The sequence below is a fragment of the Maylandia zebra genome, linkage group LG16 (assembly GCF_041146795.1).
Source record: "Maylandia zebra isolate NMK-2024a linkage group LG16, Mzebra_GT3a, whole genome shotgun sequence".
In the NCBI taxonomy this organism is placed as follows: domain Eukaryota; kingdom Metazoa; phylum Chordata; class Actinopteri; order Cichliformes; family Cichlidae; genus Maylandia; species Maylandia zebra.
The window spans coordinates 35,193,369-35,204,630 of record NC_135182.1 but is presented as its reverse complement, the minus strand read 5'-3'; the positions used below and the strand labels follow the sequence as shown (position 1 = coordinate 35,204,630).

General features: G+C 42.9%; 1 protein-coding gene and 1 long non-coding RNA gene across 2 annotated transcripts; one reads left to right on the top strand and one right to left on the bottom strand.

Moving 5' to 3' along the window:
• Positions 1-400: 400 nt before the first annotated feature.
• LOC101471918 (melanoregulin) lies at positions 401-6,912 on the bottom strand. Its single transcript, XM_004566018.3, has 5 exons — positions 6,655-6,912; positions 6,295-6,544; positions 3,798-3,888; positions 3,546-3,712; positions 401-931 (listed from the first exon to the last, which is right to left on the bottom strand). The coding sequence occupies exons 1-5, from the start codon at positions 6,726-6,728 to the stop codon at positions 854-856; spliced, it is 660 nt and encodes a 219-aa protein (XP_004566075.2). The 5' UTR covers positions 6,729-6,912; the 3' UTR covers positions 401-853.
• LOC105941255 (uncharacterized) lies at positions 3,629-8,829 on the top strand. Its single transcript, XR_001167879.2, has 3 exons — positions 3,629-3,856; positions 5,859-5,938; positions 8,485-8,829. It is a non-coding gene; the product is annotated as an uncharacterized LOC105941255 (long non-coding RNA).
• Positions 8,830-11,262: the final 2,433 nt, after the last annotated feature.

Below are 11,262 nucleotides of genomic sequence, written 5' to 3'. Positions count from 1 at the left end.
GAAAGCTAAATCCAGATTTGGGACGTCTTAAATTTAACCTGATAACTTAATCCTCATTCTCCACGATCACAGTTTGAGCAGCAAATCATGAGGATTCATCCTTTTCTCACTTCTGTGAAGCGATAACTTTAAGGAGTGAGCAGAGTCTCAGTGTGGGATGGTCAGCACTGTCACGTCACATCAACACGGTTTCCAGTTCAGACCTCCTGGTTGGTCTGACAGCAGTTTGTAGGTCTGAAGCCATGTTTATTAGGTTAACTGGTGATTGTGGCGATTATGGTTAAAGTGTGTGTGTCTCTTCCACAATGTGTATATATGCTGCCACCTTATGGACAAAACTACTATTACAGTAAAAAAAAAGATTGAACCCGTAATGAGTGAATATATTTTAATGGTCACAACGTGGACGGGAAACAACCCAATATGACAGAAAATAAACAGTTTACTCCTACAAGTGTTAACAAACGAGTGTTAAAGAGGATTTTTAAATACATTTAAATGGTTTATGTGTAAAATACTGTACATATAGAGATAAATAATATAGTTTCAAAGGTTATTTTAGTTTTTACTGAATAATTTTTATTATCTTTGAAAAATATGGATTTAGTTAAAAATGATGTGACGATATAGACATAAAAAATAAATATTAAAAATAGTATTTACTTTTGTATTTTACAAATTGTATAAGCCAAACAACACAAGCACAAGTTAACAGACTGAGCTGGGACAAAAAGGGGTTTTCGGTTAGAATTAAACTTCAGGATTTAAATTAAAACGGAAATGTGGTCAAATGTGTTAAAACAGCATGAGTCCACTTTCTTTAAAGGACTCCTTCGGTCTTTGGCACATTTTCTCAGCCTTCTTTCTTGGGATATTTTTCCTTGGCCAGTCTGACAAAGTCCTCAGCGCTGTCCAGCAACACCAGGCGGTCCTGAGAGAAACATCAAGAAACACAAAAGTAGTTAAAGACTGTTTAGTAGACAGATGTAGTTGGAGGAAGAGGCACAACAACAAAACAGTAGAGATATGAGAGAAGAGGTGAAAGAAGAGTGAAGAACGGGGAGGGTAGAAAGTGAGAGGAACTGTAGTTTATAAACAGGAGCTTCTTTGTAAGAATCTCTGAACATAACAGCAAAAATGCAGCCTAACAAGATTAACCTTATCAAGACAACATTCTACTGTGAAGCATCCTTTCTTTCTATTCTTGATCAAGGAGTTAAAAGCAGACGGTTTGAGTATCTAAGAGCGAGAGTGGAATTGTCATGGTGGGCTGTGTGGCAGGCAGGCAAGCAGGAAAAAGGACCCGAAATGCAGGACTCTGGGAGACAGGACTTGAACTCAAAACACAGCTTTAATGCTAGAAAAACATCCCATAAAAATAACTCTAACAGAAACAAAACAAAGTAGGAACACGACAATCACACAGCTTGGAGAGAGCACAACACGACAAAGTGCACAGGAAAACACAGGGCTTATATACACAGGGGAGTAATCAGGGAATGGGCAACAGAAGGGAGACACAGCTGAGAGAAATTAGGCTAACGAGACAGGTTCTGTTCATAATTTTTATGGACAGGATTTCTAGGCGCAGCCAAGTGGCGGAGGGCTTTCACTTTGGTGGCCTCAGAATCTCATCTCTGATTTTTGCAGATGATGTGGTTCTGTTGGCTTCATCGGGTGAGGGCCTCCAGCTCGCACTGGAACGGTTCGCAGCCGAGTGTGAAGCAGCGGGAATGAGGATCAGCACCTCCAAATCTGAGGCCATGGTTCTCAGCCGGAAAAGGGTGGAGTGCCCACTCCGGGTCGGGGATGAGTTCCTGCCACAAGTGGAGGAGTTCAAGTATCTCGGGGTCTTGTTCGCGAGTGATGGGAGAAGGGAGCCGGAGATCGACAGACGGATTGGGGCTGCAGCTGCAGTAATGCGGACGCTGCACCGGTCCGTCGTGGTGAAGAGGGAGCTGAGTGTAAAAGCGAAGCTCTCAATTTACCGGTCGATCTACGTCCCTACCCTCACCTATGGCCACGAGCTGTGGGTAGTGACCGAAAGAACGAGATCGCGGATACAAGCGGCAGAAATGAGCTTCCTCCGAAGGGTGGCTGGCCTCTCCCTTAGAGATAGGGTGAGAAGTTCGGCCATCCGGGAGGGGCTCAGAGTAGAGCAGCTGCTGCTCCACATCGAAAGGAGCCAGCTGAGGTGGTTCGGGCATCTGACAAGGATGCCCCCTGGGCGCCTCCTGGGTGAGGTGTTCCAGGCATGTCCCACCGGGAGGAGGCCCCGGGGCAGACCCAGGACACGCTGGAGAGATTATATCTCTCGGCTGGCCTGGGAACGCCTTGGTATTCCCCCGGATAAGCTGGAGGAGGTGGCTGGGGAGAGGGAGGTCTGGGCCTCTTTGCTTAGGCTGCTGCCCCCGCGACCCGGCCCCGGACAAAGCGGATGAAGATGGATGGATGGATGGATGGATGGAGGCAGGGGGGAAGTAAAACTGAACACACTGACATGAGACATGAACTTTCAAAGTAAAACAGGAAACCAGAAACAATTCACAAAAACACAAACTTGACACTGAGTGGTGGACAGAAAGAATATAACACATAAAACAGAGAAGAAGAATAACCCTTATTACAAAATCAAACCAGCACAACTTAAAAACCCGAACAAATCATAGTTAAGAAAAACACCAAAACAGAAACAGGAAAAGCTGGGTCGAAAATGACCCAGAACCGTGACAGGAATAAAGCAAAAGTTCATTTCCCAGCTGCCAACCCACACTTGGCTTTGAAAAAGCAATAAAAGGGCCTTAAAATCAGTTCTGCATTTGACAGGAAGCCAGTGAAATGTTTACTGCAGCAGCTGCAAACAACACAGTGTGAACTGAGCAATATTCTGGAGTTGAGAAAAGTGATGGACTTCAATTTAACAATGTTCAGAAAAAAGCTGAAAAAAGTAGCAGAATTGAATCTTGAATCAGTGTCACTCCACGATTCCCTAAATGAGCATCAAGGTTGGATGATACTGATCTTAAATGGCTACATTATGGTTCTCAGAGGACCAGACAGGATCCTCTGTCTTATAATCCTGCAACTGAAGAAAGAGGATGGACCCATTACCAGCAGTCACTGAAATTCAAAAGCAGATATATTTATATTTAGAGAAGTGTGGAGATGTGTACAGCAAATAGGGTCTCGAGGGGGTTTATACCAGTAAATGAAAACAGGCCCTAAATGGAGCCTTGAGGTACTCCACGGGTGAAGAAGACAAGCTAACTAGGTCTAAATTCCAGCCATATGAAACTTACAGAAGAGCAAACTCTGTGTTATGACAATCAATGAAGCCTGAAAATCCATACACCCATTTTCTGGGTACGCCGTGAACAGGTTTACAGTCCATTTTTACACGAATGGGAGCTTAGATCCATTCACCAGACTTTTTGTTTTTAAAACAGGTAAAAGATACTGCAGTGTCCAATATTTCCTTTGAAAAAGTAGGAATAATGTCCAGGGACCCGTGGTTGACAATGTTATGGATGCGTGTTTGCGTGTACCATGATACAGAGGTATCGGTTCTGGTGTCCTGTTCCAGGAGGGAACAGAGAGGTGTGGTCCAGCAGCTGCGTCAACAGTTCAGTCGCTTTGTTAAGATGTTCTTCATCTCGACTGAATCGGCGCTGTTTGTTCACACACAGCAAGGCGTCCACCTCACACTGGTAACCTGCAGGGATCCAAAGAGATGAGCAGCGGGAAGAACGGGGAATTACACAGGCAGCAGAAAAGAGCGGAAACAACCGAGAACTCACCGAGCTGAAGCAGGATTTTCTTCCACCGAGCTCTGACCTCTCGTTTGGCATAGCGCAAGGTGTGTATGTCATAATTCAACTTCTCCCATTCCTGTAGACAAACACAAACACTTCCTAATTAAAATATACTAATGATGATGCAACTTACAACTTATATTTCTGCAGTGTATTCAATTTAAAAAAGCACAAATGTCAGCCTCATGAATCAGCAGAAAGTTATTTACCAATCCACCCACACCTTCCACTTAAGAGCCGTCAGTTGTCCTCAGGCTTTATGAATCGCACATGTACGAATAACAAAATGAATGATGGCTGAATCCTGTTTAGTATTTTCATGACCACAGAGCCATTTTTACTTTTTGTTTCGTCAGACGTTTACTTATTATTCTTTAGTGACCCAATGTCCTCGTTGAAAGGTATATTTTATTTTATGGGTTTAATATTTAGCAGTTTGCTTTTTGGACGTGTTATTAGGAGCTTCTTGTGTTAAAGGGTTGTCTGTGTAAATTCTTTAAAATCGTGTGTGATTTTTAACCTGCAGGTAAGTGTGTTTAATGTTGGAGTTGCTATCAGAGGACTGGAAACTGTAGAATCATTGTGGTATTTAGTTTGCTTCAAACACACCAGCCCACCTAGTTTGATCAAAACGGGGGTCCCAGGTTTTGGACACAGTATAGAGTGGTGGGGTGCTACACCCTCACAGTTCATTCATCTCTTGTTCCTGTTTTACTTTGGAGGTTAGTTATGTCTTATTTCAATCCCCCCTCTGTCTCTTTGTCTTGATTGTCTTCACCTGTTCCTCATTATCTAGTGTGCCGATCCCAAATTTGTAGATTGGGCGGGACTATTTATACACATGTGTATAAATAGTCCCGCCTTCTTGTTGCAACATCGTCTGTGCTCTATCAGTGTAAGTTTCTGCCTTATGGGACTTTTGCTGCTGTATGTTGGATTACGTGGTTTTTTTCTTTGTGATAAGCAGTAGGTGACTGAGTTAAAGAAATAAAAAGGGTTTAGCTATTAAAGTTGACTTTTATTAACTCTGTCTCCCATGTTTTGCACTTTGGCTCCTCACACGATCCACACAGCCACTGTGTTTGTCTGGGAGTTAAAATATTGTTAAAAGTCCACTCTTAAAAATTGAAAGTTGTCTTTAAATTATACAGAAAAAACAGATTTTAACTGTAAAGTATACAAAGCACAAAGTTGACAGAGTGGTATGTCCTACTTCATCTTCTAGATAACCCCCCACCCCTTCGGCCCCCACCACTGTGAGGGCTCTTTAATGTTTCAGGCCTGCTGAGTTTTTTGTTTTTGTCCTAATATTAAAAGCAGTCCCGCAGCATGCTGAGAATTGTGCAGTGAATATTCTCTTTGACCGGCCTGCCAAGCTAATGACCTACATCTCCATCAATGTATTTACACAATGTGCCCACTGTGTCCTGCAGCCTGACGTGTGCACTAAACTCAAATGCTCACTGAGCTGCGGTCCTGAAATTCTGAGAAAACAGCCTCTGTCCTGATGTGTTCCCTCTGCGCAGAAATGAAGCACGACTCAAAAGTTGAGAAAAAACAAACCAATAAACTTTTTGCTTGCTAATGTCACCAAAAAACCCTGAAAAAATAAGGATTCAAAATCAAAAGTCGAGACGTGCTGGGGTTTGTACATCCACCACCTCCAAACACAAGCACACTGACAATGATGGAGTCTAACTAACGAATAAACAGCAGTGATAGGCGCTGGGTGACTGAGTAAGTAAGGAGCACGTGGTCTGTGTGTCGTTTGTGCGTTTGTGTGTCGGTGCTCAATCACTAATTGACCCGTGGTCACATTTGCTGAATAGCTGTTTTTAGACAGCTGCATTCTTTCTCATTTTCTGAGTGAGAGCAACAGATTTTCCTCTGGCCTCGCACTAATCTAATCTAACCAAGGCTTTTATGCATATTCATAATTATTATGGCTTGTTTGTCACTGAAACGCTATCTGTGGCACTATTTCATATTATTGATTGACATAAATCAGGCTTCTATGAAAGTCACCTGTGTGTCTGCCCTTTTTAGATTATTACATTAGAGATCCAGTGGAGAGCAGATGGGAATTTTCTGACAGCATCCAGTCACGAGGAACTCCAGTTTGGCCGGTAAATGTTGAGTTTTGTTTGTGTTTTTTGAAAGATTCCTTAAATTCTTAATTTAAGCTGCATTCACTGGAATTTAGACATACCTCGACGTCTTTTAAACTGCTGGAGAATACACACTAATATTAATAAAAAATTCCCTATTATATAGTTTTAGTTTAATCAGCCAAATGCTTATAAGTTATATAAGTTTACAAGCTTAAGTGGCATGTCCTGTGAGCAGATTGACTCCTATATGTTACACACCCAGATGAGAACAGATTGTTTTATAAATATGTTTTTTCCCAGTTTTGCGATAAACGCTGCTGTTTCATTACGCTTATTTCAGCGTCTGTAGTGTACAGCATGTTTTCTGTCACCTCCGTAGCCTCGTCAGTCTGGTCTCTCATGCTGATGAAAGCCTGTAACTCTCGATCCAGTCCCTGACTGATGGGAGTGTTTTCGGCTCTGTCTGCGATGGCCCGCTGATCAGCGGTGCTCCTCTGGCTTTGCTGGTTTTTCCACTGACTCGTTTTTGAAGGTGGTGGTCCAAATATGTTCTTCTCTTCTGTCTCACTGTCACTAGACCCACTGGATAGCTGCTCAAGTGGCCTGGGAGTGCTGTGCATCCTAGAGAGAAAGAAATAAAACTAGGATACTATAAATGTGTACTTTGGTATATTAAAATAAGAAGAGGAATAAAGGGTGACGAGTTGGGATCGTAACAGAGTTTTTCTAACCGCAAAATAGCATTCCTCTCTTCTTGGTTGTGTTTCAGATAGTGACAGCAGCAGATGGTAAACTTAGCTCCCATTGGCTCTTTCCAAAAGTTTTTTTTAAAAAAATAATGGATATTGATCCTTCACAATAAAATCCCAAAACAGCCTTTAGTCAAAGATTTCTTTAAAAATCCCCAAAAAACCAAAACAAAAAGGGCACAAACTCCAAGCACGAGCCGATCCTGTTACATGCTTCCTTCTGTCCGAGGCTGAATTCCCTCCCTCGGTCAATTACATTATCCACGTGAAAAAGAAACAGGGGTAAACAACAACACACACACACAGGATACTCCAGGGATGAATGGCACACTCAGTAAGTCCTGATGCTCCAGATTGCAGTGGCGAAGGCAGCAACACTTCAAAACTCACACTTCTTGAGTTTACTGCTCTGAAACTGGAAGTGTGGTTTTTGTTATACTTAAACATGTGTCTCATTACATGAAGCAGAAAGAGGCCTTTTATACCGATGCTTTATTAATATCTGCTCTCACATCCCTCTAATACTCGAGTCTTCTGTTTGAAAGTCCTGTGTGATCGTTCTGGAGCACAGCGCTGCAGTCTGGAAGATTAAAGCTGTCCCTGGGACATTAAAACACAGTCTGGAGTGAGCGTGATCCACAGTTAGGAGCAGTTTGTTTCTCACCACAGGAGTCATCACCTGAGACAATGTGATGACTAGTTTATGGATGATTTCAAAAGATTGCATAAGAAGTCAGATGTTACGTTTTCAGATAAATATTTAATGCACTTCTTTACAGTCTTTTTGAAGGAGACCTGTGGCTCAAGACGGATCAGCTGAAGGTCCAGAAGCTTCTCTCAGGTCTTGTGTCAGGCTTATTTTTCCTGTTTGTTGAGGACATGACTTTCAGATGTTCGTGTGTTGAAGATATTTTGGACAGATTAAGATAAAGATACTAAGATATCTGCTATGTGAAGACACAAGACTGGTCCATCCCTTCTTTTAATGCTTCAGTGAGTCATAAGTCAGAGTTAACAAACATCTGGGCAGGTACAAAAAAGAAGGAAATTATAGATTTTTCAAAATGAGAAGTTCCTGTCTTCCACAGTAGATGGCAGCATCACCCCATTTTACTCTTTCTCGCCCATGTGGGCCCCTCTCACTCAGACACGCTGGTTGTGTTTATTTTTATTATGAGCTGTCGATGAAGCTTGAGGATTCATCATACAGCATCGTTACCTCCTCAGCCATGAAAACCTTGCTATCACATCTGTTTCTCTTCACTTCCACCATCAGGTTTGATTAGTCATCAAGAAGAAAGTGAAAAACATGTTTTGGCTGTGTTTGCTTTTGTGCATAGTTCCTGCACATTATCACAGCGACTAAATTATTTATTTTCTTCATAAATTTCTGGCACATTTACATGAAAATTTACATTTCAAACATCAAAGCGATCTAAGACTCTCTCTTGTGGGTTGCTGCAGTATTTAAAGTGGGCTATAGAAAATAGGACAATAATGGAATTATTTAGAAAACTGCAGACACGATGGAAAACATCTGCACGAGCCAGTGAGCGTGAGGATCTGAGGGGTTTATGTATTTCTTTCTTAAACAGTCCAAACGTTACTCAGTTCACGGCCTCTGGTGTTGGGAAGATCACGCTGCGCCTTGCCTGCTGTGACGTGGATACATACTCTCATTGAACTCCTTGTTTACATGGGATATGATTTCATACAGTGTGCTGTTTGCATGCTGTACTGCACCCACACTTCTAATTAGACTAGTGTGACATGTAAAAGTGATGAATGGTTCTCGCATTTGTCTTCTTCAAGTTGCTGTCTTATCCGGCGCGTTTGAGCAGCTCTCTGAAGACGGATATTTACCATCTGCCGTGGTTGCTGTTGTTATGTTGCTCGTAGTTCTGAACGAGTTTGCATTAAAAAGAAAAGTGTCCTGGGAGGAGCGTTTCAGCCTGGACGCGGATGACTTTGGAGAGGACACAAGTTTACATCTCTACGCATTTACATCTCAGAGGCCGGAGTGTGCAGGAAGAACTCAGACACGTGTGGTTACACGGTTTATGAAATTTGGGCCAGTTTTGCTCTGATCAGAGTGTCTATGTGGAGCATGTGGAGCACTCCTCGTGTAGCTGAACCTTTTCTACCATGCAAACTCATTTTGGCATCGACTCGAAGAAGACTGAAGTGAAAAAAAAAATAAACGATTTGTTTATTGTAAAATTTACTCTCTCACATGTGTGCAGGTTACCGCTGGCGAGTTCAGGTATATGGATTTTCCCTCAAACATCGCCTCCCTCTCCTCTCGCTGTCTGAGATTTATATTTCCAGTGTGCATTCTCTCCTCCTACCTCACTGACTGCTGGACCACCAGCTTTCTTTCTTCCTTTTTTATACACACAGACACACACTGGGCCAATGGCAATGTGACATTGACATAGTGCAGTTGAATACCTTATGTGAGGGTGAGTGATGGACCCTGATGGCTGTTGCCTCAAGGTATGTGTGTCTGAGTGTGCGCACTGTATGTGAGCAGCAGTGGAAATAGCATTATATTCCAACTCGACACAACAGGTCAAACACCAGGGGACGCAGAGAATAATAAGTAGGAGCAATGACATATACACACACTCGTACGCAACCCTTCAGGGAACAAACTCCTCGCTGCTCCATCACTTACATTCATGAAAGAGGCGCTCACACATGACTTGGTGAGGAGAGTAGAGCTTCCTGACACACACACACACACACACACACACACACACCCATGAACAGAAGAACTGGGCAGGGATTCAGAGACACAGATTGAAGGTGATTATAATTCACAGTGAAGTCTGGCTGCTTTAGTTATCTCCAGCTCATCCATCTAATGTGTGTGTGTGTATGCATGTGTGGTTGAGCACTCATCAAGGTAGCAGGGGGAAAAACACCACCAGGAAACATATAAATCACAGAGATGGGGGGAGTGAGACAGTGAGGAAGAAGAAATCAAGACTAACCGAGAAGAACGAGGTGAAAGAAGAAACGGGAACAGAGAGGAGTGCGGGGAGTAAAGGAGACGATGAGAAGGAGAGTGCAAAAATAATAAGCTCTTCACCAAAAGTGATAGTAAGCAGCAGTAACTTACACTCACGAACAAATGTTACAGCTATCACAGCTCATGGAAATAACCCATGTCTTAGATTACCTACCTGTTTGAAAGTTGCGATGAATCTGAGGTAAGTGCTCACACCAAACCTGCACCACACAGGCTCTTCTTATAAAGAGGAGGTTAATAGATGTGTAGTTACGCACAGTGACTGTCCGGTGGAGCTTTTGTGTAGTTTATTATTTAAGTTTATTAATGTGCCACCAATGAGCCACAGCATCTAAACCACCTGCCTCTGAAACAGCTTAAACCCGCCGTGCCACAAATCTCCTCTTGGGGTAACGGCGATGCTCGGTGCTCGCTCGGTGCTCGCTTGGTGCTCGCTCGGTGCCTCAGGTGCTCGGTGCCGATTCTCTGCAGCTTGTCCTGCTAATGAAATGGTCTCTTCTATGGGGGCGTGCCGTGGCTATAGAGGTGTTAAAGATCTGCAGCAAAGTTTAGCATCTTCTTTTCAGTCTATTTCCTGTCGCTTTTCATCTTCTTCCTAACACACGTGTACCACACACATTCACATGATGAATACAAGTGCGTGTAAAAGGGCTCCACTCAGTGGGGACCGACGGGGCATCTTTGCCACACATTTTTACTGCTAATCGATGGAGATGACACCATTTTTTTTTACACACCGTCACTGCTGATCAATGAGAATTATGCCATGCTTTGTAGCTGTCACCGGTAATCAATGAGCGTGGTGCCATCATCTGCATCTTCTGATCATTACAGCCGGTGATCAATAATAAAACTGGCTCAGGATGACACGTGATTATCATAGACCAGCAGTCCATGATGATAGGTTGATAATGTGTATGTGTGCGAGAGAGAGCTGTGCCACAGACTGACAGCCACAGACGGAAAAACACAGACGAAGGAGAAGCTGACACGGAGATCAGGAAGTGGTCATATTTCAAACCATCGTTCTGGCACGGCTAATAAAACAGTGCAGCAGACACAACACCGCCACTCTTCCTTCCTTTTCTAAATGAGATGTTCATGACTGTCAGAAGGTGAAGTTATTTACTGCTGTGCTCTGGTAGGAATAATCAGAATCAGGTGTGAGGACACTTGGAGGATCTTATCTATTTAAATCTACCTGAATTTATGTTTTTGTACAGACAGTCTGTTTGCATGCACAAATACGACCTGTAGGTACTCAGCCTCTGATGTTCTCCTTCTCAGGATGTCAAATGTGGCTGTTTTGGCGTGTCAGGGGTGTTGTTCATCACATATGTGGTTCAGGAACTGTTGTTCTCACATTTGAACACGCTGGGAAGCACTAAGGACAACGTTTGAGTCCGGGACAATGCTGTGGAAGTAAAGCAGAAAAGCTTTCACTCGGAGTCGTCTTTCTCACTTCATAAATGTAGAGAGCTCTTGATGTAATTGTGGTAAACATTCAAACTCATATAAAAATCAGGTACCTTGAGCAGACTTTATTTTTTCTGTCT

Excerpts from the sequence above, each read along its gene's own strand:
- LOC101471918 (XM_004566018.3), bottom strand. The coding sequence starts at position 6,728 with ATGGGAGCTAAGTTTACCATCTGCTGCTGTCACTATCTGAAACACAAC. Across the intron at positions 3,889-6,294 it reads AGACTGACGAGGCTACGGAG|GAATGGGAGAAGTTGAATTA; the intron begins GTGACAGAAAAC and ends GTTTGTCTACAG. Across the intron at positions 3,713-3,797 it reads GAAAATCCTGCTTCAGCTCG|GTTACCAGTGTGAGGTGGAC; the intron begins GTGAGTTCTCGG and ends GGATCCCTGCAG.